General features: G+C 44.4%; 1 protein-coding gene across 1 annotated transcript in view; it reads right to left on the bottom strand.

Annotated features, from left to right (window-relative positions):
* TXLNB (taxilin beta) overlaps window positions 1-26,320 on the bottom strand; it is a 39,696-nt gene extending 13,376 nt beyond the window's left edge. The window contains exons 1-6 of the mRNA XM_010303701.2: window positions 26,158-26,320; window positions 16,710-17,126; window positions 14,662-14,753; window positions 10,918-11,088; window positions 4,247-4,441; window positions 2,753-2,872 (exon numbers count right to left, since the gene is read on the bottom strand). Coding sequence (XP_010302003.2) covers window positions 2,753-2,872; window positions 4,247-4,441; window positions 10,918-11,088; window positions 14,662-14,753; window positions 16,710-17,112 — 981 coding nt within the window. The 5' untranslated portion in view covers window positions 17,113-17,126; window positions 26,158-26,320. The remainder of the gene's footprint in view (window positions 1-2,752; window positions 2,873-4,246; window positions 4,442-10,917; window positions 11,089-14,661; window positions 14,754-16,709; window positions 17,127-26,157) is intronic.
* Window positions 26,321-27,502: the final 1,182 nt, after the last annotated feature.

The following is a 27,502-nucleotide window of genomic DNA, read 5'->3' on the forward strand; positions in this document are numbered from 1 at the left end:
TAATAAACTCTTCTGTAATGGAAGCAAGTTACAGAGAGGCTCGCTCAAATTAGCATGCACTCTTACGCAGCCTGAGGTCATCTGCAAACACCAAGCTGGGAGAAAACGGATCAGGAGAACTGATACATTTATTAATAGGCTATGAAGTGGTAACAAGGAAGCTGAAGTACAAAGAAGTGAACAAATACTGCGTGTGGTGTTTACAAAGCAGCACTTCAGTGAAATGTGGTATGTTTCGCTGTATTATTAGAGCTGTGATAGCTGCTGGAGGCTGAGATGGTCACATCATGCTCAGGACTAAAGAACCAGTCCCCAAGAACATACATTCCCATTTAATGACATGGATCTAGGGCCTGGTTTAGTGAAAATTAAGCTTCCCTTTTTGCTGCTAGACTCTGCAAATTCCAATTATGTAGAAATCTGATCAATACCTTCCAGTCATATACTTGAAAGACACGGAGGCTTTAAAGTGCAATTATTGCACATCAAAGTTTGTATTACAAGTGCTAAAAATGTATGGTATGGAGAGGAAGTCCAAGTAGCACTGACCAGTTATGGGATGATAGCAAAATTGCATCCTTAGGTCAAGTTGACCGTGTGGGAAGGCCACACAGTATGAACCATTGCTGCTTATAAAGGGAATTGCATTCTTTGTTGCACGTATAAAGTGAATTGTGCAAGCAAGGAGGTGATCTGCCAATTGAGATGTGATGTACAGAGGCTGTGGGAGGGGACATCTCTCCTTGTCCGAGGTAAAGAAGTTTTGTATAGAGGCAAAGATTCCTACATGGAAGAACTGCCTAGGAAGACATCAAAGTGAGCCTTCAAGGAGTAATCAAATAGATAAAAGAATGCAAAAATTTTAATTTAAAGACATTTGCAAAATCCTGCAGCACAAGCCATGCACAGGGATGTGAAAAATGGAGAGAATTGGTATACAGTTCTGAAAGCCATTCAGTCAAATGACAGGATGCTGAAATGCAGTAAGGCTCTGACTTTGCACATTACTGCACTGGAGAGAGGTACAGCTAAATGAGAGGACTCCATCAAAACTACCTTGATTTCATACATACATATATATACATTACTCCCACAGACACTAGTACAATAGCTAGGTGGGTGGGACTAAGAGCTCAGCAATAGGATTGAGGTGGGAGATAAGTGTAGGCCAGCTCTCTGGGTGCTGGGCTGCCTGTGATGAATCATGACACGCTAATTGTGCCTTGACTCATTGCATGGCTTTTGGCCAGTCACTGAAGTTCTTCAACTAAATCTACCTTGCTCTGAGGTGATGTTAGCCATACATCACCAGCCTACCTCAAAGGCAGGGTTTTTAAGCATTAGTTTGGATAGTATGAAAAATACTCTCTGTACATGGTGCATATCATTATACACCCACTGCTTAAAGGCTTTGTAGCTTGTTTTCGAACCTATTATTTCATAGGTGCTAGTCGTACATACAGCAAAGCCACAAAATCTCCCACTCTCAAATGTAGATGGTGATGACTTTCACTGCTTTAAAAGAGATGAAAATACCAAAACTGTGCATATCAGTTCTGGATAAAACACACAAAGAAAGTTTGGCTAGAAACAGGGCCAGTCACAGGCAACAGGCTGCCCCAAAACTCACATTCTGTGAGGCACAGCAAGAAAGGTCATTGACACAAGGCTGTATATCTCAGTTTTCCACAGAGCCAATGCCCTCTCTTTTATATCTTCTGGGTTGGTTTTTTTTTTTTCCCCAGTATCTGAAATCTGGTACTCGGTAGCAAAACTCACAGTGACAGCAGTAAAGTAAGCCCAAATTTGCTTTGTCATTGTAAGGGGTTTCTTGGAAATGTTTCCTGGGGTTTGAATCTGCCGAGGATCAATGGTCATTAATGAAATTTTGGGGTTTGGATTTACACAGGCCTCACAGTGAAAGGGAATAACTCAGCTGGACCACAAATTGTCACGCAATGGCATGCAGATGTGCACTCAGAGAAGGCCCAGCTGGTCTTCCCCCTCAGTCTTTAGCTGGGAGTAAAGCTGAGCAGCAGTAGGTGTTCCAGCCGCAAGATCAGTGCAGAGAATGAGGATAGATGCTCTTATGGGCAATTTTTGGTAAGAGGCGTTTGCTGTGTTTTCCTTGTGCTCTAGCCACAGGGCTTAGAGTCCCACATTTTCATCCCTATTTTGTGATACTTTGGCCATGCTTGTGCTAATGGATCTGTTTCCAGATAGGAGGAGGGGATAAATATGCTCTCTTTAGAGCTCTCTCATGCTGCTCCTGAGTTAGCTGGAGGACTGGTGAAAACTAAAACTTTCTTCCAGCCGATGACAGCCTGTCACTCCCCCTGAGCAGTCCCGCTGCTGCCACCGCTGAGAAGAGGAACTAGGTGTCAGTGTTGAACTCCGATCCTTTGTAGATATGACGATTGCTGTGAGATTACCAGGCAGCCTGAGAAAATTAATTTTGGTCTGATTGAATCGCTAAATGTGTGAGACCACGGAGGAGTGCCCTCCTCCTGTCCCAGCTGTGCCTGCAGGGAGCACCTACCACTCTGCAGTTTGTCTCAAAAACCGTAAAGGCCAATGAAAGCAGTCTTGCAGGGGCTGTTCCTTTACACCGAGCATTGACAGTAGCAATAAAAAACTCTGCTACCGTATCCCAACTCGGACCTGGAGAACCAATGTATTAGTGGAATAGCATGCAAGGCTTGTTTTTGGCCTAAAGTTAGATAAAAGATAGACAGATTAGAAGGATAGGTACGTATTCCTTTTCTTTCTGATGTCGCTCCTCAGCTTCCTTCATCAGTTCCTGAGACTGCTCCAACTTGGCATCCACCAGTTTCTGTTGAAGTTCTCTGTGCTTAAATATTTTATCAAGGTGCTGTAAGAAAATAAATTCTGCTGAATGCGCAGGTGTAATTGTGTACACAGACCTTCATGTTCATGCATGTACAGCTATCTACTGGAGCACTCGTAAGACAAAAATATTGCAAAACAGGAAGACTCCCAGCCTATTGCAATTACTAAAAAAGCTACAGTGCTGATAAGAACAAACTGTGCCAGAATTTGCATGCGAAGGGAAACCCATTATATTATCTACTTTGATTTATTATAGCAAATACAATTTTTTAAAAGCACCTTAGCGTATTTGCCAGTTCTATCGTCTACATGTTAAGTCATCAGTATAAGCCAATATAACTGAAGATCAAATAATTTCTCATCAATAATAAATATGCAGGGGGGACACTTTTTTGGAGCTGTTAAGTGGCCAGCAGATCTAAGCCACTGTGTGGATAAATGTGTAAAGACACATTGCACCTGCAGTACTTGGGAGCATGTGCACAGCTAATGTCGTCGTCTCTGTAAATACAAGCCTCGTACATCCCTTTTGCTCTGGTGGCACATGCTCAACGTGGGCTTGGAGAACATGGATGAAAGTATGTGAGCGGTCATGTGGAGGAGATCAGACCGGATCTGGCCTGTAAAACATCTGGCTCCATGGTGACCTTCAGGAGGTAAATGTTGCTGATAACTCTCTTCACTCTTGCTTCATTTAGATAAATTTCACAGGAGAAAATAGCCTGAGTGCATGCCTCTGCCTTACATTTTCTTCTCACAGAAACCACAAGATGGGAATGTACATTTCCTTCATTCAGCATAAGACTTCATACATGATGCAACAGATTTGGAAATGCATGTATTGTATTGGGCGTTCCAGATTGTAAGGACAGATTACTTATGTTTTATTCAGTATGATAATGTTGTTTGGTTGCACTGAGGCTCACAATAAACGTATTTAGAAACAATAAAAAGACCCATTGTGATATTTGTTAGTGTTTGTCATAAAATTAAAAAAAAGGTAGTTTGGGATTTTACTGGAGGTTTTTTTGTGTCAAAATTTTCTGACCAACTCTAATGGCTACAGAAAGAATAATTTCCCATCTGGCTATTATCTGCCAGATCTTATGGGGAGCCTTGTGCCTGCAAAGAAGAATCTATTCCAGGGTGCTGGCCCACACAGCTCCTTGCCCGCAGAGCTTGCCACGCAGAGCCCGCCACGCAGAGCCCGACAGGCTTGCTGCACGCACAGTCCTGCTCAGACGGCAAAGCGTGATGGAAGCTACCCTCCTTACCTCCACGAGACACCCCTACGGGTGCCCGCAGGGAGGACAGGCTGGCAATGCGTTCTGCTTTCCCCAGGGAAGCTGGGTTTGCTGCCTGTCCCTGCGGGCAGCCAGGGCATTATTGCTCTCACCTCTTCCCGCAGCTCGTACTGGTCAATGATGCTTTTCAGCTTCTCTGCCAGCTCCGTGTTCTCCTGGCAGAGCTTCATGTTCCTCTCGCTTTGCTGCTCGATCTGAGCCTGGATTTCACTCAGTGTACCCTGGAAATGATTAGTTATTTCTTTCCTCTTCTCATCTTCCTCCCGTGCCCTCTGAATTGTTTCCTCCTGTTGTTAAATGGGAGAGAATGCAGTCATGAAAGATGCATAATAAGTGGTTCCAGAAAGATATTGTTTCAGACTAGCATAAGGCTTCCCTTTGAAGGATTACACGTGTTTGCATTCCTCTTTGGAGATTTTCTTGCTTTCATCTGCTTCAGCACTAGGCATGATTCTAAATTTACAGAGCAAATTACACAGTGGCCTTGAAAAAATTAGGGAACTAACAATTTGCATTTATAAAGATGGATGTAGAGTAGAGTTTCAGATCAAAGCAAGCCTGGAAAGGGGACATACATGCATGTTTTGATTCATGATACTGCAGCACAGCTTTTGCCTTGGAAGAAGATATTTAGTGGAAGAAGTCAAAAGCTCTTTTATCGAAATTCTTTTTGATCGAATTAAAAACTCACCCTTTAAAAATGCATCCTTTTAACTAAGAATCCTCAGATCAAATTTATAGTCTTTGGGATTTTCATTTTTAAGAGAAATCCATCACCTTCTGTAGAATCCCTCCCAATTCCTCAATTTTCCTTCCCTTTTTAACTGACACCAATATTTGGACTAATTTATTAGGTGGTGGAATGAAGGAAAGCTTGTTGCCTGTTTCTTACAGAATCAAAGCAGAGAATCAGAATTTCACCTGGAGAAAGATCGACGGATTGGGGTTTTTTACCAATTACTGAAATTCTGTTTTGGATTTGTTTATCTAAAAAAAGAGTGCAGAAAGAATCTGAATTCATTGCTTTGAATCAAGAAATATGGACTATAGTTATTCCCTACTCATTCGCGTCCAGGGCAGTCTGCCCTTCTGGGGAAGGTAATCCTGATATGGCCAGGACCATATCTGCTGTAGTTACAAATCATGCCAGAAACACATTATGCAAAAGGCATACTCTAATAAGCTTTCAACTAGCATAGTCATTTACATAAAAATCTCTGATAACACTGCATATGGATATTTTCTATAAATATAGTTGAATAAAACCTTAGCTGACTCTAATGAGGTATAATTTATATCATAAATGTGGCATAAAAGGTGTTGATTCAGGCCCTACTCTTAAAGTAAGATGAATACCAAATGACCCAATTTCTACTTAGCATGCACAGCACAAGCCTGATCTTGGACAACTGCCTTTCAAGGTGAGGGACATTTGTCCTTTTGCTGATCAGGGAGCGATAGAGATGACAATAGCTTGGATGACGGGAGAAAAGTATTGGAGCCATTAGTGCTCATAATACCGTAGTGCGCAGAAATCACCATGAAGCCCTGCTGTGCTCTGCAGTTTACACAAGAACACGTGTGTGTACTCACAAATGGAGTAAAACAAAGTGTGAGGCCAGAAGGACTCTCACTCTTAAGAGGAAGGGAGAGTTGCAGAAGGAGCTGGGCAAACGGCCTGGGGGTGATCCTGTTTTAGTACCTGGGTTGGAAATTGGACACATGAAAAATTTTCAGCAAGATGAAAGAGAAACTCTCTAATTATCTTTTTTTTTTTTTTTTAATTGGTGAGAATGATTTTGAGTTAGCCTGAAACATTTTGCTTGGCCAGAAATTGAACTGTGTTCTGTTTGTAGTTACTTTTTGTTTAACTCTTTTTAGGACAATTTTGAAACAGAAATGCTGTTCCAAAGTAGACTTTAAAATCCTACTCAGAAGGTGTTTTAAATTAACTGCTTTACAATTCCCAAAATGAAACATTTCACTTTCCTTTGAAAGGGGATGTTTACAAACAATACTGTCCTCTTTATGTTTTGTTTGCAACTTTGGCAAATTTAAATAGAATTCCTAGATAGTTTTGGCCAAGTCAGAACTCCATTTTACCTCTAATAGACTGTTTAAAAAGCCGCTCGTGCCTCTTAGTTCTCCACTATATAGGTGCAGCCCTGAGGAGGGAGAAGAGTGACCAGGTGCTTTTACTTCAAGAAGTCAAAGACAGAGTGAAAAATTGAACTTGCATGTCTGGAGTTCTATTTCTATAGCTTCAAAACATCAGAACTACTTGGGTGTTATAACATGTCACTGCTGTGATTTAAAGCTCTCTGGAGTAATAAATCCAGCTGAATATAAAACAAAAAATTGGTGGATTGTGTGTATGTCACGCCGAACAGTTCCATTACAAGGTGAAACGACATCCTGAGAGTAACAATCAAGCAAATGTAAAAACCCCAACCCATTCATGTGTTACTCAGGGAATCTTAGTTCCTGCTCATCCTCTCTTCTGAGGCAGAATAATTATACAGAGCACAGAGACAATACAAAGGTTCACAGTTAAAGACACTAAGCCAGGAAGCACTTAGTTGCAGGGCACAGTATTTCTCTTGACCTCTTCTGCTTTGGAGAAAAAGATATTTGAGGAGGATATTTGCCTGGGGTGCTGGGGTGTATCCCAGAGAGCTCCTCATAAAACAGCAATGAGCTGTTCAATCCTTGGTGCCCCAGTTACAGATTAAGGGTGCGTGTGGGTGAGAGGAGCTGGCCGAGCAGGAAGGCGACTTCATGGCCACAGCACGGTGCAGAGACCCTCCGGCATTGCCTCTTCCCTGTGCCAAGGAAACAGCCCCCTGCTCCTCAGTGCCCTGTGGGGCCGTGGGGATGGCTGCCATGCTGCCAGTGCCCAGCTGACCAAAGGCTGGTGCCCGATCCCTAAGCTAATATGGTTTCTAATCTCTAATTCCTACTGATAACACATGACCGGTCTTTGGAGTTGTCTGCATTAAACCTGAGCCTTTGCTAGCTGTAAAAGCCTCCAGCTGAGCCTGCGCCCGCACTGGAGCCAGGGAGGGGGCTGGACGCCTGCGGTGCCGCCAGCAGAGCCCTGCATCCCCAACAGCTCTGCTCCGGGGCTGCGGGGTGCGCTCCCCTCCACCCACCTCACCTGGGTGGGCACAGTCTGGCAAACCCCAAATCATCGGGGTCACCCAGGTTTTATTATCACAAGGCTACAAAACTATCACGGCCCCAACTCTTTGCTTATACCTGTCCCCGTAACCTCAGAAAATGCACTTGTTTCCAATGGGTTCCTTAGCCCTTCCCATTTGAAGACTCCATAGAGTAAGGTAAGATCCTTATGTTTTCCTCCAGACTGAAGGCTTGAAGACTGATTTCTATTCTGTGTTACTGCTGTTGCAGTTGAAGTAGCTGTGTGGAGTCCAGAGCTCCCGGCTTGCTTGGTTGTTGGGAGCAGAGCAGAGGGTGTTTGGGGTGGTGACTTCTCAGCATCATCATGGTGAGTTCATTATGTGCAAACCACTCAGGCCTTGTCAGCTGCTTCACTCTGTGCTTATTCTTTTAATAGTTTTAAATTAAGCGCTCAGTTTAAGAGAGGAAAGAAAAAAAACCCAAAAACAAAAAACCAACAAACCAGCATTGTAGTAGCCTTTTTAGATTTCCAGTTGTGGAAGACCGAAGTCCAGCCACAGACTACTGTTCCCTTTCCTCTGTCTTTTTTTAATCTGTATCTACACTGTCAAAAATATATTCTTGTGTCCTACTGCAGTACTGCTATCAGTCTTCCGTGTTTTACTGCTAAAAATGTAAGAATACATTGAATAAAACCTTGAAAAATTAAGACAAGGTTATTTTGCAGTTTGGGATTTATCACCAGAATGTGAGATAATTTGCAAACAGAAAGACAGGGCTGTCTCTGGTCCTCCTCTCTCTGGGGCTAGTCAAGAAGACTGTTGGTCTGTTGAAGCCATATCAACTGAGGCGATGCGAGCAGGGACTCCTCATTTTCAACGACCCATTCGCCTCATTCCCAGGCACTACGGTCTGAGCCTCGGGTCTGCAGCTTGGAACTGAGCCCACAATCAAAGCTGTTGACTGTTGCGACATTTGTATGAAAGCCATCGCTTAATGCCCTGTAGCAGGAAGGACAAGGGACCCGAGACGTTCACGTCACTACAAGATGCTAAGCAGCCACCAACCTGTCAGATAACTGGGAGAACATGAACACAATGCAGGGAAAAGAGGGGGCTGTTGGTCTTAGCGGAGCTACTCTCTGTTGCAGTGGGAACACATTCTGCTATTTCATGAACATTTATCGTGCTTTTCTTGGAGGGAGAATTAAACATCTGTTTTCTGCTGTGAAGTGTAAGTGTAAGGAAATAATCTGAATAGCTGGACTGCAAGTAAGTCAGATTTCAAGGCCAGTATCCAATACTAACGAGATTTTTTTTTCCCCTGCTCTGCACCGTGGATTTTCAGCGCAGCTCCGCATTGCATATTCATCATCACTTGGCTGCACCGATCTCCAGTTAATGGGAATTCCACACACCAGATGAGTGAAGATGACATTTACATGACGTGATGTGCATACAACATACCACATGGCAAGTCAGAGTAGGTTCGTGATCTGGACAGGCCAGGTTTCTCCTTTGCTATTGAAATGACACAATCTCCTACAATTTTTACATGCTTTGGAACAGAATCAGAAGTGCTAATCCCAAGTGCTAAAAATTATGAATCAGCTTCTCTGTCCTGCCAAAACCAAAATAAAAATGACTTAAACATGAGATTTTTAAACTAAGGTTTGAAGGATTCTCCTGTTTTGGGCCCTCTCAGTACAGTCATAAGTGAAAGAAGATCACACTCATTTAAATAAAGAGAAGATGAGATTCTGGAGATCCACAGATGTCCAGGAGCTAAAGCTTAAAGGCCAATATTCCAAGAATTATATAAAAATTATTTGAAAAACAAAATTGGATAAAGATATTGAATGCCTTTATTTACTAATTTAATGCTCATTCATTCTGCAAGTATATTTTGCCTTACTGTCTTATTTAACTTTGTTGTTTTTACACTGAAGGCACAGGAATCAGAGAAAAGCTACTATTCTGGGTTTCTTAAAAGGTCTCCAAATTCTTACAAAGATGTGGCCAAAATTTGAACACTTCTTCCTACTACAAGAGCAGCTCACCTGGCATAGCTAGAGGATAAAAATCAGAACTGAGTCTGAAATTGATAGGTTTATTTAGGGGACCTAGTCCCAAAGTAAAGCAGTCCAAGTGGAAAGATGTTGAAAAGAGACTTTCCTAAATGTAAAGATGAAATGTGTAATGAAGTATTTATATGCGAAGAGAAAAGAAAAACTCATACTCTCTACTAGTGAGATTAATAAGCATATGATAGCTGGGAAATCGTGTGAGGAATTCAACAAAACCTGTTCCAAATATGTTTTCTGAACACAATTAGTCCTTCTTTACACCCCAGTTTCCACTGATTTGTTCTGCCAGTATGATTTGTTTGGTTTAGAAATCTCAGTTAAGTCTATGCAAAGCACTGTACACTGTACTCTTAAACCACTTTAAAATTGGCTTATATTTCTGCTGAAAGATTTTGGCCAAAGACGGTCTGGTAAATCAGTGTGGATCAATACCAAGGTATAGCTCAATATGCACTAGGTTTAGTACAAATGACAGGCACAAATTTAATTGACACTACCAGTTTTGCAGTACTATAACCGAGCACACACAGATTTGCTTCTGGTTTTCCTAACTATCAGTTAAACTGCTTTTGTCCTTCTACTAGTGCACAGTCTGAGTTTATATGTGGCTGTTCCCCCTCCCAGCTATATTCTTACCAACATACAATGAAAGTCTGAGCTAGACCCTGAAGGCCCACTCCTGAGCTGCTGGAAATGAATGAGAATCCGTTACAGTTAATAGAGGTTGTATCAGGTGAAATTCTTGCTGCTGAGAATTCATATGTGTAATTCTATATATAACTATATCCCCGCAAAGGATTTTGAATAGATCAAAGCAGAGGCTTTTTTGTACAATAACACCACCGTCACTAACATGTACTTGGAAAAAAAAGGAAGATCACAACAGAAATATACTTCTTGAACCTAAATTTTTTCAATCATAATTATATTATAAATTTCACATTTAAATGGCATGATGCACCAAGCAGTAGGCAGACACGGCATATGGATCCCAGCCTTTTGACACTCCTGAAAATTTCCTTTTTGATCTGATGCTTGCAATCCAAACGACTTCTACAAACAGCATTGGCATTCTTCCTGTCTTGAGGCTTGATGTCTTGAGGCAAATGTCCTAATTGACTCACCCTCACAGATCACTTGAAAATGCCCAAGTGCTCAAATTACCTGAAAACACCCTCTAGCCTTCAGTGAAGCTGGTGTTCCTATTATTCTGTGCATTCACATCTGCACATCTACAGTCTCAGGGACCTGGTCTGTCAGCACCACTGGTTTTTCTCTGTGCTGATCTCCCCAATAACGCAAGGAGGGCTTACAGATAAAGTCGGCAAACTCAAAGTCCAAAAATGCTCAGGTATTTCCAAACAAGGAATAAAGGGGTCTTGGTGTAAATGGGTCTCAAAACTAGAGCATATATATACTTCTGTATTGCATGTGCAGATGCAAATGCCCCTTTGATTTGGTACTAGAACAAGATGGGAAGGCATCAGCACCTTCTTCTTCCCCACTGCCAGGTACCTTGATAAGGCCATCACTCACCTTGAGGTTTTTGTTGTGCCTCTGGAGCTCCCGGCACAGACTCTCGAGCTTGCTGCGGGCGAGGATGGCTCGGCTGTGCTCACTCTGCAGCTGGTCCTTCTCCTTGGTGATCTGGGCCTGCCTCTTCTGCAGGTACTTGAGCTTTTTCTGCTCAGCACGATGTTCTTCAAGCTGGGTGGGGAATGGGGATTAAAACAAAATAAAGAGGAAAAGGAAAAAAAAAAGAAAGGAAAATGAGCTCTTTTGCTTTTGGGAAAGTATTCACACTTTCTTAACCTCTTAGGAAATCTTTTATATTTATCAGCACTAATGGAAGAGGAGCGAGCAACCTGGAGGGAGTCCCAAGCCTTCTCGCTGCAACAGTCCCAAGTGTGCTCTAGTGCGGGTGAGTGAACATAATTTTTAATATTCTTGTCACACCATTTCAGCCTTCCCTTCTTTGGTTTGAATTTCTTAGAAGGGCAGCTGTGAGGTTCTATTTTTGTTTCAATTTTTCTTAGGAACTGGAGGAGCTGGTAGTGCTTTATGAGGTGAGATTTCTCCAGATCATGAGATAACGCAACAGTTGCTCATTCTGCTTTGTGGCTTCCTAAAAAAGAAGCGGCTTCCTAGATACCCAGCAATCTACTGGAAAAAACAACAGCAAAAGAGGCGCTGGAGACTAGGGATGCTGTCTGTGTGGGGCCTTTGCTGCTGATGGAGGAGAATGCTCTTCAGGGAAGAGTTCCCCAAAACGATGCATGGGCACCTCCTCTTGTCAGGCTCCTCTTGCTCATGGGCACACGTGGGACTGTCCATCAGTTGTGTTTCTGGAGGTCCCACCATCAACGGGGGTGAGTTGCAGGGAATCAAACCTCTTTCAGGCTCTTTGGATCCATGTAATTGCTGAAGAAAATATGGACAGTCCCTGACGTTCACCTGGGAACCTGCTGTTCCTGTGGGTGCGTGGCTCCTGCCTTGCCTGGAGGGCTGGCGGGGAGGAGGGTGCGTTTGGAGTGGGGATGAGAGACAGCAATAGAATTGCTAATAGCAGTCCCCACATAGACTGGTCATTTCTTCTGACATGTGCCTGTTACTGGCTGTTTTGAAAAAACTTCCTGCACTGCAAATTAACACCAGAATAGACGTCTTAAAGAAGAATTTCACCTCTGAAGCTTTTAAAGATTTCTTCTCCCATTTCAATGCACAGCAGCCTTCCTCACTGCATTGCGGGAGTGCATGCATACATTGCAAGATATTTCTGAAGTTCAGATGTTTTCCAGTTGAAAAACAGCAGCCCGTGAGTTGCAATGTGCGAACCTTAATAATAGTAGTTGCTATTAAGATTACATTATCTAATAATATGGTAAAACTAGTATTAATAATTAACCCCAGTATGTCTGAGAAGGTTTGTGAATGCAGGGGAATGACGTGTAGCTCAAAGAAGACAGTCAACAGGCATCATATTTTATGCTTTCTCTGCCCGAGGATCTGTTTTCCGCAGATGTTCTGTAATTTATGCTTACAGTACAGAGCTCTGTGTATTATCAATCAAATTGCAGCTAGGCATACCACAAAACAATGCAATCACCAGCTTGAAGTATATTTATGGTTTATGTTCAACTTTCCACATGTGTTTTGTGTGTTTTTACCCCAGTAGATCAGAATAGGGGCTTTTACATCTAATCAAGTCGCACTAGCTAAAATAATTTTTCTAGTATTGAAGGGAAAAATTAGACTCTCTATAATTAAGGCTGAAATTTGTTTTCCTTTATAAGCTTGATTTTGGCCCCTTCCCCTTCCCTTTTAAAAATACAAAAAGGGGTTTTTTTGCTTCACATTTTGCATGCGAAGCCTGTGCTGAGCGGATAATGATTTATCCAAATTTTAGATGATTCACTCAAGCTGTGCTTGAGATAGGGGGCTTAGAATAAAATAGGTCTTAATCGTGATATGAGAAGTCTTCCAAGCATTTTTAGCTCTTTTTTTTCCGTAAAAATGACTTCTGTTCGAAACTTATATTTCAAAGTTATCAGGAATGTCTAAGACGTGGTGTTACTTTTGGACTGAAGAAGGGAATTCACTGGTAAATAAGAATGACAAAAGGGACACCAATGATAAATTTTTAAGAATAATTAGTGAAATATTAGCTAAAATTAATGACAAATAGAAGGAATTCTGATTTTAGAAGGCTGACCTAGAGAGATAAACTCTCAATTTAGGAAAAAAAAGTTTTGTCTTGACCCCACTACAGACAATGTCAACACTCGTATTTATTTATTAGCGTATAGTTCTTGCACCCAGCACTTGTGAGACCCTCAGGACCTCTGAAAAGAAACTGGTCACAAGCAATTCTGCAACAGCCATTTGTAGGTAAAAGCTGAAGTAAAGCTTTTTTTTAGTAAAGTCTGCTTTACTAACCCCAACCACCAGTATTAGCGAACAAAATGTTCTCTGATGACAAGTAATGTGGCACGGCTTCTGCCCAAGTGGATAAACTGTCTTCCTCCTGCATCCCCGCAGGCATGGCTTCCTTCACACTAGCCCATGCTCTTCCCTGGTGCCTTCCATTTTCTGGTGTACCCATCGCTCTGAACTGTGCCAGGGCACGTGCTAACAGTTAAATAGCATATAGCTGGGTGGCTGTGGGGAAGCGCTGGTGCTGTGTAGGGTCCCCGAGCACCGGCAGCAGCAGCAGCACTAACGCAGCTGAAGCCATTGCTGGCACCCAGCTCAGCCTGGCATGTGGCTGCACCATGGCTGTGCTGCAACAAGTGCTTGTGTCACCGCATGGTTCACTGGACCAGGGAGCTGATCTGGCTGGAAAACAACTCAGCAAAAGCAAAAAGGGACATGAAGTGTGTGATGGGGATGGACAAGAGGGAGCAGAAAGAGTGGTAACTACTACAGCTGGCTGCTGACAAGCTATTAATCACACTGCACCCCTCAGTCGTGCTGAGTGACCACTGGAAAGCTTTCTCCAACAAGCCTTTACTTGTATTTATGAAAAGATTTATTTTAGTGACATCGCACAGAATGTCAAAACTGAATGCTCTGCACCTATGTTTTAGCACCTTTCTCCTGCATGGATTAGTGGCAATATGACCCCTCTTTTATACAGTGCTTCAATGACGTTTGAATGCAATGGAGAGTACATTACAGAGGAAGAAGACAACCTATTTCAGTTAATCCATGGGCATGAAGTCCCTTTAAGCACAAGCTAAACCATAAACAGCCTGAGCCCAATTTATGAAATCAGAGGATTTTACATGAAAAAAAGGAAAAGCTGAACTTCACATTATGATGAGACATGGACACATCTGTGCATAAAACCAATTATAAAGTCAATGTTCTGCTTGGCACATTTTTCAGTACTCCACAAACTGTAAAATGCTGCAGCCTTTTCATTTGCAAGAGTTCCACAGCTTGTGGCCATACAGCCCTTTAACTACTTAGAAGAAAATACTTGATCTGAAAATAACCCATCATAAGTGTGGAAAGAACAGAGTCAGGTAGTTACAGGGGTAACATACATTTTGTCTCATCAACTTTTTAACCCAAAGACCAGCTTGTTTTCCTCACTTTTTACTTTTTTTCTCGTTCTCTCCCATAATTGATTATTTAACGCTCACAATTACTTAGGGATTCACTTAACAGGAAAGGACACTACTACTACATAAGGTTTGACCATGCTACATGGCATATGGTTGTTTATACCTTCCTGTATAGACAGTTTGCACAGAAGAGAACCAATGCTGTACTAACCAGCTCAGCATACTTCTTAAATAACAGGTCCAGCTTCTCCTCTGGAGTATTCAGCTTGTTCAAGCTTTGCATCAGTAGGGTGGCTTCCTTCCCTTAAAAAAGAAGAAGCAGAGATTTGATGGTAGAGGTAGTTTGTAGCTGCTGTACTGTTATGAAATTGGCCGTTTGATGCACAAATCTGTAAAAACTCAAGCAGAAGTGAGGAATTTTGGAAGGAAGGGAATAATTTTTGCTATGAATTTCTGACCCCCACCATAAGAACAAACATGCTTGAATTTTCCTCTATTTCAGACCTCAGTAATGTGCTGTCGTTTAGCAAAAGCATTGGCTGTGAAATGCTTTTGTCCTGCATAAATTGATTTTCATTTAATGTTTTTGCAACACAACTGAGTCATATATATGGTACAGTTGACTGAAATAGGATGGAAAGGGCCTGGACCCCAAAGGCCCAGAAGCTAGATCTCTTTGTAGGTGAAAACTGATCAAAGCTGGTGTTCTCATCCCCCTGCTGCTCTGCCCGTACAAGACACGAGGAAGCTTAAGTTAGTACGGAGATTATGGTGTGGATGGAAACAATCAGAGAGCAGTAGGTACTGCCAGCCAGGTCTGGGCTACATGATCGTGGTGTAAATCAGTTCCCTGACTTGGTGAAGAGAGTATGGATACCTGAGAGAGTGCTTTCGTAGTCTAATAACTATCTTGGCACGCATAGCTAAATCACTGTGTAGCTGCTTATGTGCTGCTTCTCTGCTGATATCTCTTGGTATTAATTTCAGCCCTGAGTATCAGCTGGAGCTTGAACACCACTTGTTTGTCAAATGCAAAATGTCCCTGACGTCCCTGGAGATAAGGATGGCTGTGGTGCCAGGGGCTTGGCTGTGCTTGTCTAAATGCTCCTCTTTCCTGAGGCTGTGGGACCAAATTTGCTTTCTGATTTAGGCAGGACCTTTTCTACTTCAAGTCTAGTGCGGTCCGAGAGTACCGCCTGTGGAGAAAAATCCACTATTTCACACTAAGGTCTCTCTACAGCATCAGTGTAAATAAGTTGAAGAGAGCTAAAATCAAATCCTGGAGTGAAAACCATTGCAAGTGCAACTGGAAAACTGTGCCTTGGTAGTGTTTTCACTGATCTTGGCGAGGTACCAAAAACTGCACCAAAGCCAAGGTAATAGAAACTGAGGCACTTTCTCTCTCCTGGACATTCAAGGAATTTTGGGGAAAAAACTCTGCTCTGTCCTATGTTTGGTGCCTAGTCTATAGGCATGTCCTGCAGCAATATTTCTGTAGGCTTAATCTGCGGTTGGGTTTGGGTTGTCATGCAAAGGAGAGGGTTGAAGATTGGCGGGAGTTGAATGTAGGAAGGGAAATAAATTACATGTTTGCTAGATTGGGATGTAACTACATTGCTCTCTAGCGGCTGCCCAGCAGAAAGGACATATTTTACAAAAACTCGCTGAGACTTCCTTCCAGCTCAGCTAAGAGAGCCCTGCCATGGCCGAGGTGGTCTCTAAGCATTGTGCTCAGAGACAACAAGCGTATTGGCTTATTTCACATAGTCCGTGATGAGTCCAGCAGTCTGCTAGATGAAAAATAACCTGGCCACGAGAGTGAATTTGTTCTCTAGATTCCTACACCACATAGTAGCACCCTTAGCTCCGTTACGACCGCTGAGAAGTCATACCTGAGGAAGCAGGGGAATAAAAAATTTACCGAGGCACAACCAAGAAGCCAGGTTTTCCTTTGTCTAAGCAGCAACTTTCTGCAGTGTGTCGTCAGACTCACAGCTTTGGTTTACTAGTTTGAGTGGCCCAATAGTACATCAGAATTTTGTCTTTTTATAAGGACTAAGATTTGATACAGCCTACATGTATCTGTCAGTTAATTGTTGAAAATAATTAAATAGAGAAAAGTTGTAACAGTCACCATAATTTTCAGTGGTAACTAAAGGTCCTTGTCACCCACGGCAGAGGCTTAACATGGAAAAGAGCAAGGACCAGGGAGGTTTTTTTCTGTTCGCAGAAGGGCTGTGTAAGTACACAAGTACTTGCCTAGTCCTTTCAGGATTTTCTTCTCCAGCTTTTGCTCCTTGCTGCCGCAGGGCTCCTTTGCTCTGGAAGCATCCCCAGGAGCCAGCTTCTCTTTCTCACTCTCCTCATTTGCATCTTCATACTCCGCATCCTCCACGCTGCCTGGCTTTCCCTTCTCAGGCCTGTCTGTTCCTGTAGCGGCACTTTCCTTCTCCATCAGGCTCACGGCAGACCCGTAGGTTTTAATAATGTCCTCCAGCTGCCGGCTCAGCTCCTCTGAGATGTCGCACACGGCTGCTTCGGGACGGGCGCTCGGCTGCTCTGCAGGGGCTGGAGCGGGGGGCTGCGAGCCAGGGGCTGGTTCGTCCCCGCTCTGCCCCTGGACGTCCTGCCCAGGCAACGTGGGAGACTGGTCATTCTCCATGCTTGGTGCAGTACCTGGCAGCAAAGAAATGGAGGGTTAATTTAAAAGCACACGGAATTAGTAATTTGACTGTTCCCAAAGCTCGGCCAGCACGTGAATGATTTTGTGTGGAATTTGGGACGGCAGCTCATCCGTCGTCTCTGGCTTGATAAATATATCATGCTTGAATAAACAACCAAGGTGATTTGCCTGCAAGGAGAAACACAAATTACATACTTTCCAAGAGGAAAAGCCTACACAAACCTAATACTTAAAAATCAAAACCTCTTATTTGCATTGCCAGCGATAACACACAAAATGACTCCTGAGTCATTTATACCACTTCCCTCTCTGAACATAGTATTTGCCACATGTTTACTTTTCTTGATCTGTTTACCTGGGACGCTGGCTACTGATACGGGCAGCTTCACTTCAGTGCTGCATCAGTTTCATTTCCTATGTCTCCCCTGTTGGCACATCTTAAGTCAATAATCAAGAAAAAGGAATATTGTAAATGAAACCAGCAAACTGAAAATTGCGTTGTGCTCTTGGAGAGCCTGGCATGGTGCTTGATCTACAAGTGGCCTGGCTCAGTACTGTCACAATAACAGCAAAGAGTAAGATTAACTGCTATAAACCACTCATCTCTTGTACTTGCTGCATGCTGGTGACAGCTTGTTTGACAAAGTACAAATACAGAATAAATCACAGTGAAGTAAAACCAACTGGGTGTAACATGGGTTGATAGTCCAAGGTGTTTTCTGGGGTGAATTTCACATAATTTGTTCCCAATTTGCAAAGGGAAGCTATTGTTTTTCCATGTCTTTGAGCAGCTGCCCCCAGCCAGGCAAATCCAGAACCCCTGATGACACCCTGGTGACAAGGGTGTCAGTGACAGTGTCCTGGGCACCTGCTCCAGAGCTCCTGCAAGGTGTGGGCCAGCAGAAACAGCATCTCTGCCTGCATGTGGCTGGAAAACCCAGTGTAGAGAAGGCTCCTTCCTTCTCAGAGTGCCAGCAGAGCTGCTGTCACCGCTGCATTGCCCGCATGAGGTAGCGCAGAGGTGCAGGGTGCACAGCTGGGTCTCACCCTGCAACTAGCCCCCACTTCTGCTTGACTACAGACTCTGTACTCTTTCTATCCATGAGTCCTTTCTTTCTCTTTTTCAAGATGATTTTTGTTCCTCCCTTTAATGATATCATAGAATCAACAAATCACAGAATCACAGAACCATAGATAGAATCACAGAATGGTTTGGGTTGGGAGGCACCTTAAAGACCATCTAGTTCCAACCCCCCCTGCCATGGGCAGGGACACCCTCCGCTAGACCAGGTTGCCCAAAGCCCCATCCAACCTGGCCTTGAACTCTTCCAGGGAGGGGGCAGCCACAGTTTCTCTGGGCAACCTGTTCCAGTGCCTCACCACCTTCACAGAAGAATTTCTTCCTCGCGTCTAATCTAAATCTACCCTCCTTCAGCTTAAAGCCATTACCCCTTGTCCTATCACTACATGCCCTTGTAAAAAGTCCATTTTCAGTTTTCTTACAGGCCCCCTTCAGGTACTGGAAGGCTGCCATAAGGTGTCTCCGGACCCTTCTCTTCTCCAGGCTGAACAAGCCCAACTCTCTCAGCCTGTCTTCACAGGAGAGGTGCACCAGCCCTCTGATCAGCTTCGTGGTCCTCCTCTGGACCTGCTCCAAGAGCTTCATGTCCTTCTTACTTTGGGGTCCCCAGAGCTGGACGCAGTACTCCAGGTGGGGTCTCATGACAGCAGAGTAGAGGGGAAGAATCACTTCCCCTGACCTGCTGATCACGCTACTTTTGCTGCAGCCCAGGATACGGTTGGCTTTCTGGACTGCAAGCACACATTGATGGATCATGTTAAGCTTCTCATCAACCAACACCCCCCCAAGTCCTTCTCCTCAGCACTGCTTTCAATCCATTCTCCGCCCAGCCTGTAGTTGTACTTGGGACTGCCCTGACCCATGTGCAGGACCTTGCACTTGGCCTTGTTGAAGTTCATGTGGTTCACATGGGCCCACATCTCCAGCCTGTCAAGGTCCCTCTGGGTGGCATCCCTTCCCTCCAGCATGTCGACCACACCACACAGCTTGGTGTTGTTGGCAAACTTGCTGAAGGCACACTCAATCCTGCTCTCCATGTCACTGACAAAGTTGTTAAATAGCGCCGGTATCAATACTGATCCCAGAAGAAAGCCGCTCATCACTGGTCTCCAGTTGGACGTCAAGCCATCGACCGCAACTCTTTGAGTATGACCATCCACCCAATACCTCATCCACCGAGTAGTCCATCTGTCAAATCCACGTCTTTCCAATTTAGAGACAAGGATGTCATGTGGGACAGTGTCAAATGCTTTGCACAAGTCCAGGTAGATGACATCAGCTGCTCTTCCTTTGTCGACCAACGCTGTAACCCCATCATAGAAGGCCACCAAATTTGTCAGGCACGATTTGCCCTTAATGAAGCCATGTTGGCTGTCACCAATAACCTCCTTATTTTCCATGTGCCTGAGCATAGTTTCCAGGAGGAACTATGATCTTGCCAAGCACGGAGATGAGACTGACTGGCCTATGGTTCCCTGGGTCTTCCTTTTTTCCCTTCTTAAAAATGGAGGTTATGTTTCCCCTTTTCCAATCAGTGGGAACTTCACTGGGCTGCCACAGCCTCTCAAATATGATGGACAGTGGCTTAGCAACTTCATCCACCAGTTCCCTCAGCACCTACAGATGCATCTCATCAGGTCCCATGGACTTGTGCACCTTCAGGTTCCTTAGATGGTCTTGAACTTGATCTTCTCCTACAGTGGGCGGTTCTTCATTCTCCCAGTCCCTGCCTTTGCCTTCTGCGACCTGAGTAGTGTGACTAGAGCACTTGCTGGTGAAGACTGAGGCAAAAAAGTCATTGATTACCATAGCCTTTTCCGTATTCTGGGTCACCAGGTCTCCCATTTCCTTCTGGAGAGGGCCCATATTTTCCATAGTCTTCCTTTTATCACTGACATATCTATAGAAGCTTGACATCCCTGGCCAGATTTAATTCTATCAGGGCTTTAGCTTTCCTAACCTGATCCCTGGCTCTTTGGACAGTTTCTCTGTATTCCTCCCAGGATGTCTGCCCTTCCTTCCACCTTCTGTAGACTTCTTTTTTTGTGTTTGAGTTTGTTCAGGAGCTTCTTTTCCATCTGTGCAGGCCTCCTGGCATTTTTGCCTGTCTTCCTCTTTGTTAGGATGCATTGCTCCTGAGCTTGGAGGAGGTGGTTCTTGAATACTAACCAGCTTTCTTGGGCCCCTCTTCCCTCCAGGGCTTTGCCCCATGGTAGTCTACCAAGCAGATCCCTGAAAAGGCCAAAGTCTGCTCTCCTGAAGTCCAGAGTAGTGAGCTTGTTGTGTGCCCTCCTTGTTGCCCTAAGGATCTTGAACTCCACAGTTTCATGGTCACTGCAGCCAAAGCTGCCCTTGAGCTTCACATTCCCCACTAGGTCCTCCTCATTGGTGAGAACAAGGTCCAGCATTGCACCTCTCCTAGTCGGCTTCTCTGTCACTTTGAGAAGGAAGTTATCATCAATGCATTCCAGGAATCTCCTGGATTGCTTATGCCCTGCTGTGTTGTCCCTCCAACAGATATTGCAGTGGTTGAAGTCCCCCATGAGGACCAGGGCTTGTGAACATGAGGCTGCTCCTCTCTGTCTATAGAGGGCCTCATCTGCTCGGTCTTCTTTGTTGGGTGGCCTGTAGCAGACCCTCACCATAATGCCTCCTGTCCTTGCCCTCTCTTTAATCCTGACCCATAAGCTCTCAGTCAGCTCCTGATCCATTCCCAGGCAGAGCTCCATGCACTCCAACTGGTCATTGACATAGAGGGTGACACTCCCTCCTCGTCTCCCCTGCCTGTCCTTCCTAAAGAGCCTATATCCTTCCATTCCAGCACCATAGGAGCCATCCTACCAAGTCTCCATGATGCCGATAAGATCATAGCCCTGTAGATGTGTGCACATCTCTAACTCCTCCTGTTTATTTCCCATGCTACATGCATTTGCATAGAGGCATTTAAGCTGGGCCCCCAGTGAAGCTGATTTACTGGCTGGAGTGGCTGGAATTCCTTTGTGCTGCACTTCAGGTGCTCTCCTGCTGACCTGGGATCCTTCTCCCAGCTCTGGGCATCTATTGCTGGAACTAGCATCAAACTGTAGGAGTGGGATGGATTGAGATTCCCCTCCCACAGCAACTTTAGTTTAAAGCCCTCCACCAGCTTGCAAGTCTATTACCAAAAATGCTCTTCCCCTTCTCTGGCAGATGGACCCCATCAGTCCCCCATAGACCAGGTTTCTCAAAGTGAGTCCCATGGTCTAAGTAGCCAAACCCCTGACTGTGACACCAGTCCTGCAATCATTTGTGGTTTACAATGTGATTTACAATGGTGCCAGTGGGGAAGGAAGAAAGAAAGATTGTTTTCTCAGTTCTGTTCCAGCATCTGAGCAGTTTGCTTTCTTATTTTTCAAAAGACAACTTGCTTTGAAAACATGGAGCTAACTGGAAAGTATTTTGTCCCCTGTTCAGTTGGCTGTAACATAGATCTTCTATGGTGTCTAAATTTCTACAGCTTTCAAAATCATAAACTAACTTGGCCAAAAGCAGTACATGATAAGAAAGATGTAATTTACTGTAATACATGACTCAGTGTTTGCTATTGTATTGGGTCTGGCTGAGATGGAGTTAACTTTCCCCATAGCAGCCCTCACAGCCTGTGCTGTGTATTGGAGGAAGGTGTTGGTAACACACCCTTGGCCAGGGCAGAGCAGTGCTGGCTCAGCACCAAGGCTTCTCTCCAACATTTTCTCCCACCCCCCTCACCAGTAGGCTGGGGGGGGGGCAAGATCTTGGGAAGGGACACGGCCAGGACACCTGACCCAAACTGGCCAAAGGGATATTCCATACCATATGACGTCTGCTTAGCAATAAAAGCTGAGAGAAAGAAGGAGGAAGTGGGGGCATTTGTTATTTACCACATTTGTCTTCGAGAGCAACCGCTACATGCACTGAAGCCCTGCTTCCCAGGAAGCGGCCGGACATCACCTGCTGATGGGAAGCAGAAAACAAATCTTCTGGGTTTTTTCCTTTGCTTCCACACATGGCCTTTTGCTTTTGATTTATTAAACTGCCTTTATCTTGACTCATGAGGTTTTTTCCATCTTATTTTTCTCCCCTCCATGTCCTGCTGAGGAGGGGAGCGATACAGAGGCTTGGTGGGCGCTTGGCATCCAGCCAAGGTCAACCCACCACAGTTATTAAACTCTCCCCAGTCAAAGTGATGTTTGGAAGTGCAGTGATGGCCATCACTAAGGCAATATTTTGCAAGATTTGATTTTCTAGCTCTTTGACAGATAAGATATAGTCAAATATTGTGGTTTATCATCTCTCAAGCAATTAATTGTGGGCCTATAATTGAAAGCTCTGAGTGGGGCTCAATATGTGCCTGAAAACTAAGCTACAAATCCACGCCTCTGCAGTCCTCCCATGGGTACAATGCACCAGCAGGAATGGCTTGGGAAGGTGGCTGGACTTGGTCCCACGGATCCTGTCAGACGGATGCATCCCGTTCTTTCCATCCTGCCTGTGGCATGGTCATTATGCTACTGCAACATGATTGTAAAATTATATCCGCCTGATTTGGATTCATATTGAGTTTCATTTACATTGAAAGATTAGACCCTGCCTGTGCGATTCAGGTAAACAATTCCAGATAGCATGAGTGTTAGACTACAGTTTGTGATCTTGTTTCAACTAGAGTTAATTGACTGCCAATTAACTCAAGGTCAGTAAGATTATTGTAAATGCTAAGCTAGAAGCTCCACAAAATATGTGTTTATTTCTGACATGTTCAGACTAGTGTTTACAATTGCATTCATTAATTTGAGATAATTGGCAATTGGCGATCAATCAGCTAAAAAACCCAGGGTCACCAGCTCTTGTCTAGACAGAACAAAAGGCTCACAAAGTACATCCCCGATTTAAACTAGCTATTTTTGTAACATGTTCATCACAGGAAGAGAGTAAGATTGCTAAATGCTCCATTTCAAAACATGAATTTCTCTTTTGCCCATCTCCCTCTCTTTGTAAGAAGGCACAAGATGATGGGCTCCTCCCTGCACCCCGACTCTCTCCCTTGGCTGTTTCCCAACTACCAACTGCATTGCTCATGGAGCAGCGCTGTCCAGCTAAAAGTTTCCTCCTACATGAATCATGAAGCATGCCTGCAAACACAGTAGGCTCTAAATCAACAGCGGCGACTGATTTATGCATGATGTTTCTCAGTAATAAGTGAAACACATGGACAAATTAAAGAGAAACTGGATGTTTAGAACCAAGGACACAAGATCTTTAAAAGCTGGCCTCAGAGGAAATCTTCTCTAACACTCATTCCTGGGTAGAAAGGGATTAGTTATAATCGGTCTCTGAAACCATGGCAATTCACACCTGCTGAGGTTCAGGCCACCAGCCTGGAATGGTGAGCAGGCAGGAACCACAGAAATACCCAGCAATGGACCTTTAACCCAAGGGTGCTCACTTGCTGCGTCATACTGGGCATTTACACACACAAATAAATATTTTAACGTTTTATTCCATTCTCCTTCAGGCTAAACCAGTCTGATAACTACTTCCAGCACAAACACAATGCCTGTTAAGACTTCTGCACCTTGTTTTGCATAACGGCTTCCCCAGTGTCACAGAGTTTATATTTAGGGAGACAGCGCAGCTCTCATTTGCCAAGAGCAGCCCACTTACAGCCTTTGATGATGGGAAATTTTACTGCACTTGGCCCCAGTCCTCCCTGTGCTCCAGCCTGTTTAACCTTGATGTACATCAGGAATTCTTCCTTATCAGGCCATAAAAGACTTCTGGTGCCAATTTCTTTGCAAGACCCAAAGTGTTTACTTTATATGCTATCTTAGATACAGTAATGTCTAAAAATTAGGCGACTGAGCCCAGAAGAGAAATTCCTTGGTTTCTCAAGGAATTTTAGACTTGCCCTATTTTAGACTATCCACTTCTTGAGTTTTGTGACTCCTGCTACCAATACCGTTGCCTCCAGGCACCTGAATTTCCAACAGAGCCTTACCTGTTTTATAGAGAGGGGGAGGACTGACCAGTTATCTGACTGAGTCTGAGTGTTGGATCTTGTTTACTCTTTTCCTCCTGCACTTCCAAATTCCGGACCTGTTCCACAGCCCTGAGATCAGTATCTTTCATGGCCCTGGTGTTTTGGATGAAAGCTTGATCTCAGACATTCGTGGTTGCTGCCTGCATATAGTCACTCCAGAGGGTTAATGTGGTTTCATTTTAATGGGAAAGTATAGTTAATACAGCCATACAATGCCTTGTTCCTACATCAGCCTCAGATTTGAGCTGCTTGAGAGAGAGACAGACCGAATTTCAAGCCCAGATCCTAGGTGTTTGTTCCACCTTGATTCCCAGTGTGTTTAAAACTCCAAGCCTGTCCCTGCTACCAGCAACATTAGAGCAAACCAGGCTGGAGTCAGTGTGGGATGAAATTGCAAGTCACTGCCGAGATCTGGTTTGGGCACTATTACCTGTGCCTCAGCTCTTGGCTGCCCCAGCCTGGACAAGACCTGGCTCCAGAGATGGTCCTCCTCTCCTACAGTGGGAAGCACCCCCGAGAGCCAGAGGGTGCTCTTGCCTCCCTGCTGTGGGAGATCCTCTTCTCCATTCTCCTCTCTGTTAAATACAGAAAAAGGTGTGCTGCTAAGCTGAGTCTGGTAACGTGCTGAGTTTGTTTGTCTCTGGCCATTTTGCCTTAACAGTTTACATTTACAGCACGATTTGCCTTCGCTCTGCTTTGAAATCAGCCAGTACTTCCAAAGTAAAAGGTCAGTCGGCGAAAGCCAGGCCTGATTTGGCAGAGTAACGGTAGCCATCCCTCTGCTGCCGAGTAAAGTATCTCCCGTGCCGGGCGCCGCGTCAGCCCGCCTCTTACGCCGCTGGAGCCGACGCTGCTGCCGAGGAACCGTCCCGGCACGGACAAAGCACAAAACGAACGTCTGCTTCTTAGGTTCTCTTTGGAGACTGTCTTTCATACTGTCGCAGAGTTTTGTTTATCCTTTTTAAACAGAGCGCTTCCCCTTCCTTCTCATGGGAATTTCTTCCTCCTTCCCTTCTTGCAGCTTGAACTTCTAGATGGTTTACAAACTGGTCTATATTTAGCTCTTGCCTCCCCATGTATCCAGCAGAAGGACACATGGCACCTGCTCTGCAGCCAGGAGTTATTTTAAGCACTTCTAAAATGGGTAATGGTATTTAGCACTTTATGCTCAAAATTCACATATACACAAACACAAATGCTCTAAAACAAAGCATTCCATATAATTACAGCAGCCAGCATATGCTGATAAAACCTGAATTTTTATCTTGACATAACACCAGAGTGAACTACAGTAACACCTCAAAGCAGCAAACATTAAACTCTGGAATGCCCCATGCTACTATAGGTCCAGTTACCCTCCAGAAAAATAAAAGTGCCTAGTTATAACCCAGACACTGTCCTATGTATTACTTCAGAAAGTGATGATAAAATCAGCTTTATCAACTACATGTTACATTTGAATAGCTTTATGATTTATGAACAGATTTCTAGTACAAAACTGAACAAAAATTAGGAGGCTTTGTGGCAGGTTTCCATAAAAAACAAGACTCAGAGACCTTCTGAAGTCCCTTGCCTCACCTCTTATGTGGCACCTGAGTCTTGATCACTTACTGTTGCAGCAAACCAGCCATGGCCCCAGTCTCACTCAAAGGCAAACTCTACCAAAGTCAGCTTGAACATTTTTGATCACTCTTTAGAGAAGCATTTTTCACTTTCACCAACAGCCTTAGATACTTGCCTGTTTTCCTCACCCATCACACAGTGCCCAGGCTTTTAAGACTATTACTAGAAAACGTGGGCTGACAGTCCCAAAGGGAAGTACTTAGATTAAAGCCCTTGCACCATGCCACCAAGTAGTGACAGCAAGGAAGCTGTTCATCAGACTTACCGGAGCAAAGAGAAGAGCTGAGCAGAGAAAAAAAGTCAGGCAGAAAGCTCAGACAAGGGCACGCCAGCAACAGGACACTGGTACTGTAATCCTGCCACTGAGGGAAGAGGGACGGGAAGACGAGGCGAAGGGGGGAAGGACAGAATGACACAGCAGGAGCAAACACCGCGGAGACTGAAAGCGTGCTTTGCAGGGGATCGACTCTGATAGGCGAGCAGGGAGGCTGCCTGCTGGCTGGCAGCATAAGCCAGCTATGTTGGCTATTCCCTGCTCCGACAGAGATAGCATGAGAGATTAGAGACTCGGGCCCTCAGAAAGAGAAAATAGAGGAAGGATTCATACACAGCTGCTTCAAAATTAAGTCTTAATCCTTCAATGACTTGATGCGTTGTGCTGGGTGAAATTTATCTGTATTGACTATGGATTGGTCAAACTTGGTCTAATTTTGCTGTCTGTACCAGAAAGACTGGGATGGCTTTCCATAATGTGAACTCCCAGCTGTGACTGCCCTTTGCAACCTGGGATTTGGGCAGGATTTGTTAAAAACCAGACTGATTCTTAATCATAGACTCAGTGGCTGGAAGGGACCATGGGAGTTCTTTAGTTCAAACTCTTGCTCAAAGCAAGCTCACCTGTGATCTCAGACTACGTCTCTTAGGGCTTTCTATCAGTCTTAAAAATCTCCAAGGATGGAGACTGTACGAACTCCCTGGGAAGCCTGTTCTCCTGCTTGACTGCCCTTGTGGTGGAAAAGAAGAAAATGAAGAGCCTGTCTCTATCGTCTTGATAATCAGCTCATAGGTACTATGGGACTGTAGTTAGGGGCCCCCAAAACTGTCTCTTCCCCAGGCTGAACATCCCACTTTCTCCAACCTTTCCTCATGGGACAAGCGCTCCAGCCCCAGCCACCATGATGCCCTTCCAGTGAATTGACCAGCTTCTCCCATTGGGGCAGCAACGCTAATGGAGACGGCTAGTGTAGCTGTCCCCCTGATCCCAGCAGCTCTCAAACAAATGTTCTTGTTGCTGCCAAGGTAACCTGCCTGACCTACTTTCTGTATGTTACCGTATCGGCTCACATTGGCTCAAAGTTGTTTATACAAGCAAGCAGAGCACTCCGCAGGGAGCTCAGCTGCACGCTGTTTATCCAGCGACCGGTATCTCCCACTGCCGTGACCCACAAGCCACTCAGGCGGCATCTTGAGATGCCAGATGGCCTAAGGACCATCTGCTGCCCACTTCCCTAGAGAGAGGTGTAGGTCAGTTTAATGCACAAATATGCAAACAACTGAGAAGCAATAGGCTGGTACTGAAGGTCGCTCCAGTGAAAAATAATAAGGCTCAG

Source organism: Balearica regulorum, chromosome 3 (assembly GCF_011004875.1).
Source record: "Balearica regulorum gibbericeps isolate bBalReg1 chromosome 3, bBalReg1.pri, whole genome shotgun sequence".
NCBI classification, from domain to species: domain Eukaryota; kingdom Metazoa; phylum Chordata; class Aves; order Gruiformes; family Gruidae; genus Balearica; species Balearica regulorum.